This window comes from Cucurbita moschata, unplaced genomic scaffold (assembly GCF_002738365.1).
Source record: "Cucurbita moschata cultivar Rifu unplaced genomic scaffold, Cmos_1.0 Cmo_Scf00014, whole genome shotgun sequence".
NCBI lineage: Eukaryota > Viridiplantae > Streptophyta > Magnoliopsida > Cucurbitales > Cucurbitaceae > Cucurbita > Cucurbita moschata.
The window spans coordinates 3239427-3258858 of NW_019268530.1; the positions used below are offsets into that span (position 1 = coordinate 3239427).

A 19432-nucleotide genomic window follows, 5' to 3' on the forward strand; every position below is an offset into this window, starting at 1 on the left:
TATTGTGTATGAAATGGAATGAACATGACCAATTTTAAATATAATGTTTGGTCAAAGACTGGAATCTGGAATAAAAACAAAGAGGAAGGATAAGGATAGGAGGAATTGAATTTTGTCTGTTTTGCAGATCAAGCCTCTGTACTTTCAAGATTTTCAAATAAATGCCATGTGCTTTGCTAATTTGTAAATTACACGTTTTTTCATAAAATTTGTCTAACTTTAATCTCAAAAGCTGTGATTAACATCTTAATTAAGCTAACCTTTCAACTAAAAGAAATAGAAAATAATGATAATAAGATGACATTTCTTCTACGAATCTTTCGAGTAATTTAACTACGTTAGAATCATTAACTTTTTAAAAGAATGGTAAGCGTCTTCCTTAATGAGTGTTATGCTTTGAAGTATCTATCTACTCTTAAGAGGATGTTATGCTTTGAAGTATCTATCTACTCTTAAGAGGAAATTTCCCATTTGGACGAAGAATGCGGGAGGGAGCTGAGAACATTTTTCTCCCAGATAAATAGAGCGGGGACAAATTATATGCTCTGTTTTTGCTTAATATAAATATATTTTTAATATATATATGGTTTTTTTTTACTATACTAAAAAAAATGATTCTAATTGTAATATTTAAATAGATTTTATTTAATCATTATCCATAGGGGTAATATTAAAAATTAAACTTTTAGATATTAGGTTAATATATATATGTATATATATATATATTTATTTATTTATTTATTGTTTATAAAATAAATATATTAATTTTTAATAATTTTTTAATAAAGATTAGGTTGAATAAGGAAAACTTTAATCTAATAGTCCAAATCTATCGTTAGTAGATATTGTTATTTTTGGATTTTTATTTAATGTTTTTAAAATGCATATGATAGGGAGAGGTTTCCACACCCCTATAAAAAATGTTTCGTTCTCCTCCTCAACTAATGTGAGATCTCATAATCTACCTTCTTCAGGACCCATTGTTCTCGTTGGCACTTAGTCCCTTCTCCCATCGATGTGAGATCCCCTGATTTACCCACTTTTGGGGTCAGCGTCCTTGTTGGCACAACGAATTGTGTCTACTCCTATGGGGCTCAACTTCCTCACTGATGTATTGCTTGATGTTTGATCGATACCATTTGGGCATGAACTATTACATTTAAAATAACTATTTTTAGAAAATAATAATAATAATAATAATTTTCTAATTTACTTTTTAGAAAGGCATTAAATGTAGTACGTATTCATTCCTTTATTATTATTATACAAAAAAAAAGGTAAAGTAATTGGTAAAATGTACAGTAAAAAAAAAAGAAAAAGAAAAAGAAAGAGAAAAAGAATTGATTTGAGAGTCAACAGAGCGGGTCAAACCATTGTGACACTCATTATCTCCTCCACTCAATCACCTAATTGGTCCTCTTATTTTCATTTCAATATTCTACATTTGACTATTTTAATGTCTTTCACAATTCCACTTTTTTTCTTTTAAATAAATAAATAAATAAAAAGTCTTCCAAATTCCTTTTTCTTATATATATTGCATTATCAGAAAATGGTGACATATATTCATAATTTCTTTTTACAATATTTAAATCTTTATAAAATTTAATTTTAATATAATATAAATATATATAAAAAAAAATATCCCCAAGAATAATAAATTTGTTCTTTTATATTATTTAACCTCCAAATATCCGTCAAACAAATAAATGGTTACTAACCTAATAGGTAGATTGAAAACGCATTCCAAAACCTAAGCACATGGACCATTTTAGGGTTACGGGTCTATTAGTGGAGTAGGAAGAAAAAACGAACCTATTCCAAACGGCGATATGAAATTAAAATTTCACCGTTCTTCACAAGATCTGTTCGAAATGTTGAGACTATCGAATCTGGGCATTTGATTTGTTTAAATTTATTAAAAAAGAACAAAATTTTATATTTGTTAGTAACCTAGTTTTTTTTTTCAAAATGACCCAATTAGGGTTTTGGGTTTAAGTTCGTATATACACCGTCGTTGCCTGTTATGATGTTATTGGTCACGAATTTTCATGTTTTATTTTATTTATTAAAAAATAAAAATAAAAAAAGTAAATTTTAAGGTGGACTTAAGATAGTATGATTTAATGAAAGAGTTTTGGTTTGGTATTAAAAAAAAAGAAGCGTCAATCTGGCAAAGATGTGATAATAAGAAGAGCCTTAGTCACGCCATCCAATAATATTGTCTCACTTTATTTTAACATTACCCCATTCTACACAATTCCATATATATATATACAATTAATTAATTAAATATTATTTTCATTCCTTGATTTTAAATATATTATTAATACGTTGATGTATCTATTTATATGACTCTAACATACTTATAATACTGCTTCATTCTTTGATATTAGAGTTCGAGATTTAAATTCTCACAAAAAAAATAATAATAATATTGGATGATCTCTTGAAAATTCTTTTAAGAAGCACGGGTTAAATACGAGATGTCAAAATTTAATCTAAATTTATATTTAAATGAAAATAATATATAATTTTATTTAAAATAGGGTAGAGAATAAAAAAATGGTTAGAATTGTTGTATGGAAGATGGGACAAAAGACATTAATGAATGTAATAAATTCCCACAAGAATTAAAAGGATATGTTTTAGTGTCCCATGTGTTTATGTCCTTCCAACCATATCACACACCTAATGCTTTCCCATTAAATGTTCTTCCCCGTAAATATTTTAATATTTACAGTTTTTTTTTTTTTTTTAAGATTATTTTCTTTACGGGTATGTTTTACCTACTCTTTTAAATATGGTTTAATTAAGGTTACAGGTCTTGAATTTCTACGCGAATAAAGATGAAGAAAAAGAAGTTTCACAAAATATTCGTATAACTTAAACGATGTAAACGTATAACCATCCCACGAAACGGTTCATTAATCTTTTATAAATATGAAAGTGAAAGAATTTGGTTTGAAGTTCATAAAGATGAAAAGGTGGAAAATGGCATTTAAATTAGGAATTACTCATCAAACAAGAGGTTGTTGAAGAAAACATAAAGGGTGAATTAAAGAGTAGCGTTTTCAATTATTGGATGTGCTGTGCTAATAAATGTTGGTCGGCGTTTGTAATTCCTACCTCGCAACCACCTATTTATGATTCGTAATTTTACTTACAAATCTAACTCATCTGAACTTATATATGTTATAAAATATGATATTTTGTGTTGGGCGGAGAGGAGAACGAAACCTTTTTTATAAAGGTAAAAACCTCTCTTTAGCAGACACGTTTTAAAAACCTTGAGAGGAAATTCGAAAGAAAAAACTCAAAGAGGACAATATCTGCTAGTAATGAGTTTCAGTCGTTGCAAATGGTATCAGAGTCCATTGAGTAATGTGGTAGCGAGGAGGTTGAACCCCAAAAGGGGTGGATACAAAAGCGATGTGGCAGCAAGGATGCTGGACCTCCGAGGGGTGGATTGAGGGGTCCCACATTGATTAGAGAAGGGAACGAGTGCCAGCAAGGATGCTAGGTCCTAAAGGAGGTAAATCGTGAGTTCCCACTTCGGTATGGGAGGAGAATAAAATATTCTCTATAAGGGTGGGGAGAAAAGTTGATAGAGGACAATATGTACGGTAGACTTGAGCTGTTACATTATAGAAGTCTTACTTCTAAGTCTATCATAAGTTTATCTTTAAACGTAAAGATGTCATTTCTAACTCATTTAAGCTTATCTTATTCATGGAATTCACCCGAAAACCCTAATACAAACCGTGCTAAAAATGTTCTTAAGATTTATAAGAACTAAAAATGAACTATATCAGTTAGTTATGATACTAAATCCTTATATAACAAAATTGTCCAAACATTGCCTACTAAAACAAACACAGGGTTAATAGAAATTGGCAAAACCAGATGGGAGTGATCAGTGTGGAGAAATCAAATGGTGGAGAATCGTATCAAATTTCTGCACCTCAAAACCTTATCTGTTCAATTTCTGCTTCTGATTTGACCAGGTAAGAGCTTCCAAAAAGATGAGATATCAAAAGGGTCATCAGAAAAGGTTGTGCGGGGCCACGGACTGAGCGCCATTAGTGCAAATTTCTCCACCTTTGCGCGCACTGGACCCCCTTTCAACCATCTCCCACTGCTCCATTCTTTATTCATTTCTTCTATCGGACACTGTTCCTCAATTTTCCCGGTCAAAGTCTCTCAACCCTTTTTCTCCTCCCTTTTCTCTCTAAATAGGCCCTTCCAAGATTCCTTCTCAATTCGATTCCACCCTTTTGAATATTTGTTTCCCCTCTTATATCTGCCCTCTCTACTTCGTTTGTTACTGAGATCTAAGTCTGTGGGGGTGAACTGGTAAGAAATTTCTCCTTCCCCTGTTTGTGGGGTTTTAGAATTTTGTTGTTAAAACTTGAATTCTGAAGCTGTGATTGCATGCAAGTGTGTTCTTGAGGTTTTTTTACTCATTTTAAGTGATACCCATCTTTCTTTGCTTGTAAATCTACATTTTAGAACTTAGATCTGCAAGTTTTGTCTCTTTCTTTTGGTTGCTGTTGAAATTTCTTGCTGTAAGCCGCTGAATTTTGTGATACGCAGTAAGAAAACTGGTCAGGCTGTGAGATTTCGGGCCAGTCCCATGGGGATTTGCTTAAGCGCCAGAATTAAAGCTGTTAGCACATGCAGTACTGGTACAGGTAGAGTTCGGAAGCCATGGAAATGGATATCTTGCCCATTGTGTTTACTTTTAGTTGTTCATTTATTCAGAAAAGAAAGGGGGAAAAACATGTTTTCATGAGACAAATGGTTGGAGATTCGTTCTCCAGGGCTTAGCCATTTGTTGTCTGTTGTATGAACTTAAATGATTAAGATCTGTTAGCCAACTCATTAGCTCATAAAATGTCATGTTTCTAAATTTAGCTACTATGGGATTGTAATGGTGTTGAGTTGAAGATTCTCTGATGAACTTCAATCTGGTATTAGAATGTTCTTACACGAATCGAAATTGGTGAATCGTGTTCTTCTGACACTCAAAATTGTATATGCAATGCAACTTGATTTGGCCATGTTCAGATATGGATATCTTACATTTAAGTTATGCAGGAGGAACTTTAAATGGCGTTAGTAAGGATGCAATCGATATCTCTAGTTCGAGTAGCAACAGCAAATTCTCATCGACATCAATATCCCGGAGTGAGGATGAGATCCTGCAGTCCTCAAATCTGAAGAGTTTTAGTTTCTCGGAACTTAAGCTAGCCACTAGGAACTTTCGCCCCGATAGTTTGTTGGGGGAAGGTGGGTTCGGTTCAGTTTATAAAGGTTGGATTCATGAGGAATCATCTTCTGCTGCCAAGCCAGGGTCTGGCACGGTTGTTGCGGTGAAAAGGCTTAACCTCGATGGTCTCCAAGGTCACAAGGAGTGGCTGGTAAGTCAATGTCAGGCTGCTTTATCTTTGGCTTCGACAAAGTAAGCTTCCAATCCGCTTACTGTTTAGTTTCTTCGACACTGTAGGCTGAAGTCAATTTCCTGGGCCAACTTCACCATTCTCATCTAGTGAGACTGATAGGCTATTGTTTGGAAGACGAACATCGGCTGCTTGTGTATGAATTCCTTACCAGAGGCAGCTTGGAGAACCATTTGTTTAGGAGTGAGTCGTTATCTCCTACCCCGATTAGGCAAAAAGGATCCGTTGCTTAGGAATGTCGATTTATTCATATAATTGCAACTTTTTCTTCAGGGGGCCTGTATTTTCAACCTCTTTCATGGAGCCTTCGCTTGAAGATCGCTCTTGGCGCTGCAATGGGGCTAGCTTTCCTTCACAGCGACGAAAACAAAGTTATCTATCGCGATTTCAAGACATCAAATATACTCCTCGATTCAGTAAGTATAGTTGCAGTGTGGCACGGTTTCGATTTCAATTATAGCCTGTATATCTGAAGACTCTATTCTATGATGTGGTTACAGGACTACAATGCAAAGCTCTCCGACTTTGGCCTTGCTAAGGATGGACCGACGGGCGACAAAAGTCACGTCTCCACCAGAATTATGGGGACGTATGGATATGCAGCTCCTGAGTATCTGGCCACAGGTAATACCCATTCTAACGTGGAAAAGAATTTCTTTTAGTGATATCGTCTGTTGATCTCTTATTTCATTCGAATGCGACTACTAGGTCATCTTAGTGGTAAGAGTGATGTGTATAGTTTCGGGGTAGTTCTGTTGGAGATTTTATCTGGTAGAAGAGCAATAGACAAGAATCGACCACCAGGGGAACAGAATCTGGTCGAGTGGGCCAAACCCTTTCTTGCTAATAAACGCAAGACTTATCGTTTACTTGATGCACGAACCGAACGCAACTACTCCATGGAATCAGCTAGTAGAGTAGCAATTCTTGCATCACGTTGCCTGTCTGCAGAACCGAAGTTCAGGCCGAGTATGAGAGACGTCGTAACGACATTAAAGGATCTCCAGGATTCGACAGGAAATGGAGGTAGTGGGAATAGAAGATGCAGGAGTAGTAACCAAGGGTCACACAGAGGTAATGCACAACAACACAAGGAAGTGTCTGCTTATCCTAGACCATCCGCATCAGCTCTGTTTACATAAGCCGGGGTCGAGGGTCGAGGGGAGCGGATTGTATAGTGTTCTTATTTCATTGCAACTAATGTATACTTACATAGCTATTTTGTGATATTCAGTTTTGTAATGCTTTTCTTCAATCACATGAGATCTATGATGATTTCATCGGTTGATAAAAGAACACCTGCTTTGGCTTGATACAGCAATTAAATATAATTAGCTTAATCATTCTCACAAAGACGCCGTCTTAGCTCAGCTGGTAGAGCGTTTGGCTTTTAACCAATTGGTCGTGGGTTCGATTCCCACAGACGGCGTGTCTCTTTTAGTCGATCAATCCTTGGTAAATAGTATGTTTCTTTTTCTATGTTTAAACTTACTAGATTTTGTGATAAGGTTTACAAAATTTACTTAAAAATCCTTAAAAGTTGAGATTCCAAATTGCTTTTTCCCTTTAAAAACATTTCCACTCTCACCATTACTTTGGGCACGAATCCAATGCCCCTTCATTTTTCCCCGAACATAAGTGAAAATAGTTTTCTTTATTAAAAAATAAAATAAAAAATTAGCCAATAAAAATATGGGCTTCTAAAGAATTGCCTCCCCCACGGCCCACCCATGTGCCCTGCTGGCTTCATGTGATATTCATGTGATTCAATTAATATGGTAAAGAAATTTAGCAATCTACCCTTCTTTTTATAAAATTATTTCAACCCTATGCTTCAATTTCAATTAAATATTCACGTGACATATTTGTTTATTATATTGCATGTTATGAATATATTTTTTTAATAAGGATACATAAATGTAGGGAAAATGCATTAAATTAGTAATTAATCTACTATAATTATAAAAAATAAAAATAAAAAGTGTCCAAAATACACTTCCCAGTTGGAAATTGTAGTACATAATTATAACAACGCCAACATTAAATTATATGATTGAAAATATTATGATATATAATTTAGAACTGTGGGCCACACTTTTGTTCAGCCTCCCCAGCCTTCTTGCTTCCTTCTTCCTCTGATATTTACTTAACCCGGAGTCCTCCAATCATGTATTGCCACCTCAACCCCTTTCTCAAACCCTAAAATTCTTGCCGATGAAGGTCTGGCCGAACTGCCAATTAGGGGGTGCCACGTTGTAGGTGGTGGAAGTCCTTCTGTCACTGCCTGTGACTCTAAATGAAAGGGCCTGGCCCACTAACACGGCGTTTGACTGCCAGTTTTGACCCCAGTTACGGCTCATGCTCATCCAGCCTGTGCGCGTGCCTTTCACGCTAACCTTCACGATATCCCCTGCACCTGCGACGTTGGTGATTAAAACCAGGTTGAAGTACCGGAACCCGTGGATTGTGTAACGTATCCCCCCTTGCTTCCGGCATGGCACCCTGCGTAATTATGCTCCATTAGCCCTTACTAAACCGTCATTTCACATATCCAAAATATATTTAAAACTCTCATAATTTTGTTTAATTAGTATAATCAACTGACAAAATACGACGGAGGGGGGAAGAGGCTGACCGGCGGTAGGCGACGGGGACGATACCAGCGCGGTACTCGGCGATTTTAAGGAACATAGGCATCGCCAAATCGAAATGCGGCCGAGGAGGGTTACACCAACCGCCATTGTCACTGGGCAGAGCAAAATTGGGCGGGCAGAAGTTCGTGGCGGTAATCATAATCGACGGGCTGCCCGAATGGCACCATCTCGGGTCATTCGCACATTTAATCTCGAAACAGGCACCACAGCTCAGCCCATTATTGAATAGCGCTGTGCTCAACGCCGCCGTGTTCACGCCGTAGCCTTGGCTGTACAAATTCCCATACCCACAAGCCCCACCTGCACAAAAACCCAAAACCAAAACCCAAAATCAATATCCCATTACCCATTTGAAGTTCAATCCCATTATTTCACTATCCCGGCTTACCCATTGTGCCGGAGGCGTCGGAGCCGCCGTAGAAGGTAGCGTGGGCACTCTCCCAAGGACCGCCGGAGTAGACGCCGGGGATTCTCGCAGTAGCCGACCACATTGTAGAGATAAGAGATGCAATACAGAGGAGAATCGCCGTTGTAGCCATTTTTTTTTTTGGCTGAAAGCAATAACTGAAAAGAGAGAGAAAGTGAGAGTGAGAGAGTGGGAAGTGGGCGTTTGGGGAAGAAGGGATAGGGGAGTACTTATGGAGTAAAACGGGATTTTGTGAATTTACGAATATCTCCCTCATTTAATGTCAGAATCTTTTGTGTATGTGTGTGTGAAAACAGTTTCTAGGACATCTTTTCTTTTTCTTTCTTTTTTCACTACAAAAGTAAAAAAAAATAATTGATTTTGAGGCCTTAATTTAGTAGATCCATGTGATGATATATTAAAAAATATAATATACTCCGATAACATTTTCCTCATGTATATAATTTTTTAGTCTATGTTACGTTTAATTTACAAACTTTATACATATATAATCGTCGTTTATTCTTATGCACGTGTTGATTATTGAGACATTTATTGAAGAAAATAAGGCAACTTAAGCCACTAGTACAAAAGAGCAAGCAAGGGCCCTCGTTTGAGACGATAAGCACGCAACAAATTTAGTGAAAGCAGCTTGATTCATGTCTAGACAAAATGAAGCGAGATAAAAGGACAATGACGTGAAAATTCACAATTTGGGAAAATTATGTGTAATTCTAGACATACTCGATAAACTAGGACCCACGCAACACAAAGTAATAGGTGAAGTTGTGAAATAGATATGTATTTAACTGTGGAATTAAGTTTTTTTTTTTGTAAGGATTGTTTAGTTACATGGACTAAACCATTGTATATGATCGTCTGATGACTGAATAATTACAAACATAACTAAAATTTAAAAAGTAAAATATTGTGACAGCTTAAAGATTGAGCGTTCCTGATAATTGAGTACGAGGTTGCCATAAAAATTAAAATATACTTGATTGTAACTTCCTTTCATTGTCGCATTAATCACATGAGGCTGACATTAATTAGCAATCGACTTCTTTAATTTTTTTTTAGTAAAAGACATTTTCTCGACACATTATTCTTCTAGCTTATTTTGTTTTACATGCGTGGTTGCCACGCTAAATTATATGAAGCATTACAAAATTTAATACGGTAAATTACTTAAAATTACATTAATAATATAATTTTTTCACAAACCCTTTTAAATTTTGAATGGAGGGATAAAACATTAAAGAATATCAATTCCTAACATAACAAGAAGAGTAATAATAATTCAAGAAAAAATGGTTGAAAAAAAGGGATTTTATTTATTAAAAGAAACAAAAATTAGATCTAATGTGAAATTAATTAATAATTAGTTTTCAATAATATTTGTGTTATATATGAGATAAAATGGAACCCAGCTCTATACGCTAAAGCTCCAACATTCTCTCTCTTACGTGTCAACGCGCTTTCTCGCATAGAGTAAATATTCGTGGACTGTTTTACCCTTTTTAACCCTAACTTTTTTTTTCGTTTTGATATTTTTTTTTTACTATAATTGTTTCGACCTATAGGATTTACTAATTCTTGTTATTTTTCTATAAATGTTTTTATATTTTTTTCATCTCTTTAATTATGACTTTTTTTATGATGATATGATTGAGACTTAATTTGACACACTCGGTTTGTTATAGACTGTTCTCGTGCGTTTAGCTTGGTCACTTAAATTAGCCTACAAGCTTGATGTTAAAAGAGATGAGACGTAAGCAGTTGTTGTAAAAAATATATAGGAGAAGAGCTGAGACATAAGATTTCAATACTGACTTTAGAAAAGGCAATTTAGTAAGATCAATATTGTAACAGCGTAAGCCCACCGCTAGTAAATATTGTCTATTTTAGCCTGTTATGTATTGTCGCTGGCTCTAATACCATTTATAACAGCCAAAGCCCACAGTTAGCAAATATCTTCTGCTTTGTTCTATTACGCATCGTTATTAGCCTCAGTTTTAAAACATGTCTACTAGAGAGAGATTTTCACACCCTTGTAAGGAATGTTTCGTTCTCTTCTCTTACCGACATGAAACTCACAAATGTTAACTTCAAATGTAGAATATTATCATTTTATTCTACTCGTGGACAAGTGTGCACTTAAGAATGACGGGTACATTTCAAGATTATAAAATTTAAGAAATCAATTTTAATTAATATTCATTACTTGAAATTTACATTATATTCCTACCTTTTCATGTTTCATATTTTATTATTGTATTATTGTTTTATTTATGACATAAAATGAACAAAAATATATTTTATTTGAAATAATTAATTGTGTAAATTTGTAGCGACAAGGCTTGATTTAAACTTTAAAATAAAATATATATAAGAAAAGAAAACTTTATTTAATAAAAAAGAAAAGCAAAAGAAAATAATGATAAATAGGTAAAAGTGAAAAGCGCGTCACGTCCATACGTCCAATCCAAAATCAGCTCCCATGTGCTCGTCCCACAGTTTCAGACAGCTAATACATGTGGACAAATAATCTTCCCCCACGTGGCATACGTATTCGAGAAATAATTCCCTGAATGCGGGACCAGCCTGTTCCTCTGTGCCCTTATTGCCCCTTGATCGCCACGTGGTATGATCTCGGGCACTGTGATTAATCCCAATTGCAGAGTTGCCACGTGCGCGCGCGTGTCAGTTTGTCAATTTTATGTTCGTTATGCCTAATCATATGAACTGTAGGGTACCCCATGGAGATCTAAGACATCGATCCAAAATTTAAGGTATTGTTCATTTTTATTTATTTATTATTATTATTATTTCTTTTTTAAGGAGTGACTTTAATATGAGAGAAAAAAAAAATAGATTCGAAACTTTTTTTTTCATGTGGATCGAGATCGAACTATTAATTTTTTATATAAATAAATTTCGAATGATATTTAGATAGATGTAAAAAAATTAATTAGGCATACAAGATACATACGTCGAAAATTTAACAAAATTGTAATTTTTTTTTGTACGAATGGTCCAAAATATCGGGCTCGTTATCTATCTAATCAACTTCAAAAAGAAGGTTATATAACCTTGTGCGAACGGTCAACATTCATAGTAAAATTACCATACTGCCCTTCACCCGACTCTTTTTCTCACTCTCTTTTAAAGTTGATATGCTCACATTACATTAAATTTACTTTAAACTTCGACTTGTTTATAAAATTAGGTAAAAAAAAAAATTATTTGCCCTTCCTTTTTACCATTGGTTTCAAAATTATCATCTCTACCTAATTATAACAGAAAGGAAAGACCAAATAAAAAAAGACAAACAAAAAGGAACACAAGAAAAAGTTAAAAACTTTAAAAATACATAAAAAAAAAAAATTACAAATTTAGAAAAATTAAACACCCCACTCGGATCGGAAAGATAGAAAAGAATTGAAAGTTACTACTTATACTAATAAAATACATCTTCATTTTGGATGGCTTAATCATAAGAACTCAAAAGTGAAGTGTATTCGAATATGAATATTTTTAGTCGAAGTTTAAGAAATTTGGAACTTAAGCGTTAAGTTATTTTGTTGTTAGACAAATTTGAAACATGTGGAAAGGAGTGTTTGATGGTATAGATGTTGGTCAATCTTTGGGTTTGGAGTTTCTTATATGGACATTAATGAACACATAAAGAATCCCATTATCTGTATCTTTACAAACAATTGAAACTATAATTTTTATGTATTTGATGAAAGTCAATGCTCAAATATCCAAGTATTGAACAACTCACCCCACTAGGGTTTGTCTTTTTATAATTTAGAATCAATATGGTTGGGGCATCTTTAACTTTGTTTATATGCAAAATGGCTATTCAATTACCTTTTCATATCTCGTTTTTGGTAACAAATGATGTTCTTTTTTACCTTATCAAACAACCCTAGTCAAAATGCCACAATATGAGTCGACTAACCAAGCTTTGCTTTAACACGACTAACTTTTTTGGTACTTTATTTTTCTTATAAAATAAGAAAATTTCGACGAAAAGTTACGGGTAAGTTCATTGAATTGAATTAACTCGGATATGCAACCTATCGAACCTAATTATGTGGGAGGAAAACGTACTTGAATTGAGCTTTAAATTAGGTAAATAGCTAAAGCTTTTTGGTCTCTATTCTCCAAAACGATCGTGCTCTTTATTCTAATAAAAATTCTCGATAAACCCAAATGAATAATTTTTTTTTTTACGAGAAAAATGTTTGATTTATATTTGTTATTTTAAGATGAGAACAAGATTTGGGTTGAAGGCATTCTTTTTGAAGCTTCATTGAATGAAGTGCAAGTTTAAAGGTATTGAAGTATGAGATCTATGGTCCAAATTCAATGCAATGTGCAAATAAGGCAACCTCATCTTGGGTGGATTTTGAGTTGGCATATTCCCCTAAATGGTGTCGTGAGAGTGACTATTACAACTAAGCTTCGTATTCTATCCATTTTTAGAATTCAAATTACACGGACTCGGACTCGATTGGAAAAATCTTTTTGATTCATCTGAATTCTTAAGTTGGTTGAGTTAGTGGCCCGAACAATATAAATAGAGCTCACGATCAACCCCAACTAAACCCTCTATTTTTTAGTTGAATTGGGATATGTTTTTCTTACTATTTAGAAAAATATTCACAACTCATACTCGTCACAAACATCTATAAAAACTTAAAGATGAAAAAAAATTGAACTTAACTAACTTAACGTTCATGGTTTGAGCAGGATAGACACTAGCATGAGTTAGTTAGATTATCGAGCCATATGAACATCTCTAGTGTTTATCATTCAAACTATCTATCGATACGAGATCTTTTTAAGAAAGGAGAAAAGGCAGAACTATAGTAGCTTAAGTCGAAAGTGAAGAACCTAGCACGATAGAATTATATAAATAATTATTAAAAAACAAAGAAGGAAGAAGAAAGAATTGAGGTATGGTTTGAATTAAAATGAAATTTGATGGTTATCTTTTAGACAAAACAATGGAACCACATGGGATATCCAAGTTTCCAACTAGGTTTCAAAAGCTGTCTTTGCCCAAACATTGCTTCTTGCATTCAATAATATTCTATCAGCAACTTTCGCTTCTCCCTCAATCAACCCTCTAATTATTTCTCAATATCATGCACATAATTCACCCAACATACAAACCCTATTCGAACAACTAAAGTGCTAAATTACGATGTTATTATTAACGTTTTTAAAATCTTAGCATATATTGATAATAATTTGAATCTTACTTTATCGTGAACGAACGAACGAACCAACCAATTTTAATATTTGGACATGAATGAGTTTATGTAATTAGTTTGCTACTCACCAAGCTAGCTAGCTATCATTAATAACTTTGATGGGTCTTTGTCCAAAAGTTAGTTGAACAAACAAATTCATTTCACTTACCAAAGTTAAGTTTCTCTCCCCTCTTTAAATATAAAATAAATATGAGCCACAAAATTTTAAATTTTTCCCGAGATAATAAATGAACCATACCATATAATTCATCTCACTCGCTAATTCATGTTCAAGATTTAGATTAGTTTCAGAATATGAGTTTTATTGAATCTCGTGCGACATGATCACATTACATACTATTTGTTTCTAAGAGTAAAGACTATTCATAAGTGAAACATGTTGATATAGATAGCGACTTTCAAATCTTCCAAGTCTTTCTTAACTATCCTATCATTAGGATCTCTCTCATTTGGATATAGTCTCTATTCAGTTACTCGAGTGTCAGAACATGAACGTATCGAGACTATGCTGAATGAAAGTGATGTTGAATATGTAATGGTTAAAAGAATTTGTCACTAAAACTAGGGAATACCCACCTAAAAAAAAAGTGTAGTGAAAGACGAACACGTATTTAATCGAAACAAAACGACCAATTTAACTAGCTTTTGCGTCATAGAGAGCAAAGGAAAAAGGAGCACAAAATTGAAGGGAAGTCTAGAAAAGCAAATGGAAAAGGAGAGAGCATTAAATTGAAGTAAATGGAGGAAAAGAAACCCCCAACACCCACAAAATTTAAAGCCCAATAAAAGAAAAGTGAACGAAAAATAAGTAGAGATCAAAAAATAACTTCTTTTTAGATCACTTTTATGGGGCCCAAACCTCTTTCCCACTCCATCTAAATTCATAAAAGAGATGTCCAAAATCCAAGAATCTTCTATTACTTTAATTGAAACACAGCTAAACGTGTACGAAGATTGGATCAAAATGGAATTTTTTCTTGTGTCGTTGATCTGAACAATCTGAATAGAGTTCATACTCCAATCTAACCCAACCAAACTTTATCCTCTATTTTTGAATTGGGTTGAGTTGAGTGGTCGAAGCGTTGTAGGTGTATTCTTAAAAAAATATGTAAAGGGTGAAAATGGAGAAATTATTAAAAATTGGGAATAAGGATTTGGGCTCACAGATGGAGAAATTATGGGCCTGAGGCCTCGTTCAATGTAGAAAAGTTCTGGGAAAGGCCCATATCCCCACGGATACGGTCACGTTATCTACGTTTCTTACTTCTTAAGAGTGAACAATATCTCCACAAATCAACACGAGTTCTTCTAACATATTTTTTCCTCACTTACATGCATCTCAGGAGAATTTCCAAAAAGTTGGCAAACGTAGAATTATTTCAACCAAAGCACGCTTGTGAGGGTAGGCAATAGCTTTAATTTTTCTTTTAAGTTTTTCTTAATCATCCTATCCCTCTAGGATCACTCTTATTCGAATGTGATCTCGGTTCATTTATGTACTCTTCCTTTGCTAAGATGTCACATGCTTACCAATTTTCACCCTTTTTCGTCCTCAAACCAAATTTTACTGGGAGAGATATGGCTCTGATGCTGAGATTGGACATTTGATGGCCCCACATTTCACCTTTCTCCCTTTTAACAAATAAACAAACATGAGTTTTTCTAGCATGCTTTGTTCTCACTCACATGCATCCGAGAAGAATTTTCCAGAGGTTACCCAAACATAAAATTGCTACAAGCAAAACACATTTAACCATAAAGTTCTTATATTGAGTCATCGAAAAGGGAAGTGCACCTTGTGAATATATGAACTAACTTTCCTTTCTTAGGGTCAATCTCATTCGAATATGATTTTGGTTCATTCATATATCCCTCTTCACTCCGTGTGACAAAATAAGAATATGAAAGAAAAATTTCAATATTTCTTAGAAACTAGGTTTAAAATCTAATATTGTCACTTATCGTTAACTTAAAAGGAAAAATAATTATTTTGGTCACGGTTAAATAAATAACTTAACATTAAATATATATTTTACCTTTTAATTTTACCTCTAAACTTAAAACTCTCTCTTTCAATAAATTAGTAATTAAATTTTATTTATAGCTTTATCGCCTATATTTAATAATAAGAAAAAAAGTAAAAAAAATCTCTTTTAACACTAATTTAATCCAGAAAATAAAGGAAGGATAGAAATTCTTGAACAATATATAGATTTGAAGAAATATTAGTCAACAAGTGATCAAGTGTTGAAAACTAAATTCAAAGTTCTGTTGAAGATAATGCAAATACGTGCACGAGATCCACCAGAAAGTTTTTTGTTCCATTGAAGTGAAAGCTAAATCTTGATGCTGATTTCAGCCCAGAATTGGTTGATTTTCCGACGATTCGGCTACCCATTCCCTCCAAATCAACCAACATTGACTCAAACCGCAAATCCCATCAATCTCTTCCCCTTAATTTCATATTCAATCGATTCAATCGATTCTGCAACTGACCCCAAATGGGGTTCCTCCGCCTCTAGAATTTGATTACACATCTTCTGTTTCTAATCCAATCTTGTTCATGGCGAGGGATTCACCCGTCGCCCACGTTGAAATCAAGTGCCATTCTCTTCATGAGGACCCGGAATTTCAACCGGCGGATCAACGGCCTTTGACGGCGCCTGCCAGATTACGGCCGTCGACGAGTTTTACGGCCGGATTTGATCTGTTCCAGCCGTTTAAGAAGTGGGTTTCGTGGTTGGTGCCGATGTTTGTGGCTGCGAATTGCGTTGTGTTCTTTATTTCTATGTACGTTAACGATTGCCCTAAGAACTCTGCCTCTTGCGTCGGTAGATTTTTGGGCAGATTCTCGTTTCAGCCACTTAAAGAGAATCCCCTTCTTGGCCCTTCTTCTTCAACGTGAGTTTCTATTTCTGCCATTAGGGTTTCGTTGGGTTTCTTTGTAATTAATCTACTGTTTATCGATGGAAGATGAGTAATGATAATGAATGTGGATTCTCTCCATTGTTGCATTTGATTGTGTTATTCTCTCTGAATCTGAAATTTCTTGTTCTGTTCAAATCATCTGGGGATCATTGTGTTATGTTCTATCTAGTTTCAAAACAGTGTAGAGATGGCAATATCATTTTGTTGTTTGAATGTAATTTGTAGATGAACATGGCTGCACAAAATGATGGGTGTATCAGTAAACGTTGCTAGTTGGTGAACTTTTGTTGAGATTTCTGGTGCCATTAGGTTAGGATTATGTGGGTGAATGAATTCATCTGCTATATGATATTGCATCGGAGTTTTCATTCTCAATTGTCACTCTATTGAATTTCCATATTTCAGATTAGAAAAGATGGGTGCTCTGGAAGTTGATAAAGTGGTTTATGGGCACCAGCCATGGAGACTGATCTCTTGTATGTGGCTACATGCAGGGGTGTTCCATATACTTGCTAATATGCTCAGTCTTGTTTTCATTGGAATTCACCTCGAGCAAGAATTCGGTTTCGGTATGAACGCTATTAGTTCGAAATCGTTCTTCAAAATTCAATGCCTTATTTACCAAACAAAGAAAGCATTGATATATGTAGTTCTTGTTACCTTTGTAATGACACTCATTCAGACTATATAGTTTCTTTTCCTGATAGCAGCTTCATATTCTTATTGTAGAACAGTGATGATTTTGTTTCTGTGTTCATTTTTTCTTATCTATAGTTCGAATTGGGGTGATATACGTTGTATCCGGGTTCGGTGGGAGTTTGTTGTCGTCTCTGTTTATTCAGTCGGGTATCTCAGTAGGTGCTTCAGGTGCTCTCTTTGGTCTCCTAGGAGGCATGTTGTCGGAGCTCCTTACGAATTGGACAATATATGCAAATAAGGTAAACGAAGTTCGAAATGGAAAAGTCACTTGACAATCTATGCATTGTCTAGTAACTGACTCAAAATCTTTGATGAAGCTTGCAGCCTTGTTGACTCTCCTCTTCATCATCATAATCAATTTGGCCGTGGGAGTGCTTCCTCATGTTGATAATTATGCTCATATTGGAGGATTTATCTCGGGTTTTCTTCTCGGGTTCGTGTTTTTGGTACGCCCTCAGTTTGAATGGGTTAGCCAACGAGATGCACCTCGTAGATATAATTCAATTTCGGTATCTAAGTATAAGCCATATCAGTATGTGCTATGGATTGTGTCTCTGGTGTTACTGATTGCTTGGTAAATGCTTATTTTGCATTTCATCTGATTTGAAGTTCTTGTGTTTGAACTGCTGAATTCATATAGTTGTTTACTTCAACAGGTTTGCAGTTGGTTTGGTCTTTCTCTTTAGAGGGGAAAATTTGAACGATCACTGTTCGTGGTGCCATTATTTGAGCTGCATTCCCACATCAAAATGGAACTGCAACTCGCAGAGGTTCACTTGTGAGGTAACTAACTGCTCTTCTCTTGCCTCAAATCTGTTCAAATCCCTAGTTTACCATGAACTTTACACATGTTCTGTAGCCGAAAGTCTCGTGTCCAAAACTAATGTCAACGTCTGATCGGTTCGAGTCGTCTATACATTAGATTGAATACGAATCTCTTTTCTTTTTTCCTCTAAAACGGGTGGGTTTGCCTGTTTCGGCTCTATTGAAAAGGAGTTGGAAATCAAACCTCCTAGCGTTTTAAAAACCTTGAGAGGAAGCCCGAAAGGGAAAACTCAAAGAGGATAATATCTGCTAGCGGTGTGCTTACACAAACCTCTTAGTCATCTCGATGTTCTATGCAGTTTGAGGTGATCTTTTGTGTACATGAAATGTCAAAATCATATATCTCAACATGCCTGTTTCGGCGACACTTTTCAAATACGTTTCTGCATTTGTTTCTGAACTGTTTTTCGAAATTACGATGGATGACTCGTAAACGTTAACGTTATTGTATATAGAAAACCAATCCTTTAAAGTTCAACATCCCCCTCCCCTGCGCAAGAAAAGGAAAGAAAGCTTGACATTTCTAAACTTTGTAAACATTGTTGCAGTCGAGTCGACTGGGGAATCAGCTGAACATGACGTGCCTAAGCAACGGGAGAAGCGGCTCCTATTCGATAGCCAGTAGCTCCCCGGAGCTACAACAGATATGTTCTCAGCTCTGCAATTGATGTGTTAGTAAAAGACATAAAAGTAGATACTGATAGAGAGAGGTCTTGTGCCATGATTGTTTGATGAGCCATGTATATGCCACATTAGTAGTCTTGTCTTCTTCATACAACAAACTAGTCTAGTCTGTGCCTAGCTCAGATTATGGAATTAACACAAAAAACTTGTCTTCCTCATCTCTCAGATCTCAGAGTTCCCTGTATCTCTTTTCTTATGACAAACTTTCTTTCCCCCCCCATGAACTGTCCCACTCTTATTGTCACAACAAGGCCAAAGTCTAGCGTAGAGGTAGAGATTGTGGCTCGACATGGAAACGAGCTCAACGAGCTTGAAGACTCGGATGATAAGGCAAGGCAAGGCAAGGCGAGGGAGGAGCAAAAGGCCTTCTAAATCAATACAAAAACGACCAAGTGTTTAAAAGGTTTGATTTTTTAGAAAAGTCTAATTAGTCTAACTCAACCCAACCCATACGGTTTAAATGGATTTGGTTGGGTTGGATTAAAA

At 35.0% G+C, this 19432-nt stretch overlaps 3 protein-coding genes and 1 non-coding gene across 5 annotated transcripts; 3 read left to right on the forward strand and 1 right to left on the reverse strand.

Annotated features, from left to right (window-relative positions):
* Positions 1-4073: 4073 nt before the first annotated feature.
* LOC111452233 (probable serine/threonine-protein kinase PBL10) lies at positions 4074-7052 on the forward strand. 2 transcript variants are annotated; one of them, XR_002712113.1, is made up of 8 exons: positions 4074-4356; positions 4597-4694; positions 5101-5423; positions 5510-5645; positions 5736-5878; positions 5963-6086; positions 6171-6669; positions 6996-7052. XR_002712113.1 is itself a non-coding variant. In XM_023092839.1 (7 exons), the coding sequence occupies exons 2-7, from the start codon at positions 4637-4639 to the stop codon at positions 6602-6604; spliced, it is 1218 nt and encodes a 405-aa protein (XP_022948607.1). In that variant the 5' UTR covers positions 4074-4356; positions 4597-4636; the 3' UTR covers positions 6605-6748. The 2 variants fall into 2 exon arrangements, 1 of the variants encoding a protein (XP_022948607.1); XM_023092839.1 differs by lacking the exon at positions 6996-7052 and having other exon boundaries at positions 6171-6748.
* On the forward strand, positions 6819-6891 carry TRNAK-UUU. Its single transcript has one exon. It is a non-coding gene; the product is annotated as a tRNA-Lys (tRNA).
* Positions 7053-7413: 361 nt separating the features above from the next.
* Positions 7414-8742, reverse strand: LOC111452237 (expansin-A4-like). Its single transcript, XM_023092844.1, has 3 exons — positions 8505-8742; positions 8098-8416; positions 7414-7964 (listed from the first exon to the last, which is right to left on the reverse strand). Exons 1-3 carry the CDS (start codon positions 8653-8655, stop codon positions 7655-7657), a joined length of 780 nt encoding a protein of 259 aa, XP_022948612.1. The 5' UTR covers positions 8656-8742; the 3' UTR covers positions 7414-7654.
* A 7256-nt stretch (positions 8743-15998) lies between these two features.
* On the forward strand, positions 15999-19163 carry LOC111452234 (RHOMBOID-like protein 1). Its single transcript, XM_023092840.1, has 6 exons — positions 15999-16711; positions 17144-17307; positions 17513-17676; positions 17755-18011; positions 18094-18220; positions 18811-19163. Exons 1-6 carry the CDS (start codon positions 16374-16376, stop codon positions 18928-18930), a joined length of 1170 nt encoding a protein of 389 aa, XP_022948608.1. The 5' UTR covers positions 15999-16373; the 3' UTR covers positions 18931-19163.
* The last annotated feature ends 269 nt before the right edge of the window (positions 19164-19432 follow it).

Excerpts from the sequence above, each read along its gene's own strand:
- LOC111452233 (XM_023092839.1), top strand. The coding sequence starts at position 4,637 with ATGGGGATTTGCTTAAGCGCCAGAATTAAAGCTGTTAGCACATGCAGT. Across the intron at positions 4,695-5,100 it reads CACATGCAGTACTGGTACAG|GAGGAACTTTAAATGGCGTT; the intron begins GTAGAGTTCGGA and ends TAAGTTATGCAG. Across the intron at positions 5,424-5,509 it reads AAGGTCACAAGGAGTGGCTG|GCTGAAGTCAATTTCCTGGG; the intron begins GTAAGTCAATGT and ends TCGACACTGTAG.
- LOC111452237 (XM_023092844.1), bottom strand. The coding sequence starts at position 8,655 with ATGGCTACAACGGCGATTCTCCTCTGTATTGCATCTCTTATCTCTACA. Across the intron at positions 8,417-8,504 it reads CGACGCCTCCGGCACAATGG|GTGGGGCTTGTGGGTATGGG; the intron begins GTAAGCCGGGAT and ends GTTTTTGTGCAG. Across the intron at positions 7,965-8,097 it reads GTCCCCGTCGCCTACCGCCG|GGTGCCATGCCGGAAGCAAG; the intron begins GTCAGCCTCTTC and ends ATAATTACGCAG.
- LOC111452234 (XM_023092840.1), top strand. The coding sequence starts at position 16,374 with ATGGCGAGGGATTCACCCGTCGCCCACGTTGAAATCAAGTGCCATTCT. Across the intron at positions 18,012-18,093 it reads CTGGTGTTACTGATTGCTTG|GTTTGCAGTTGGTTTGGTCT; the intron begins GTAAATGCTTAT and ends TTACTTCAACAG. Across the intron at positions 18,221-18,810 it reads CGCAGAGGTTCACTTGTGAG|TCGAGTCGACTGGGGAATCA; the intron begins GTAACTAACTGC and ends ACATTGTTGCAG.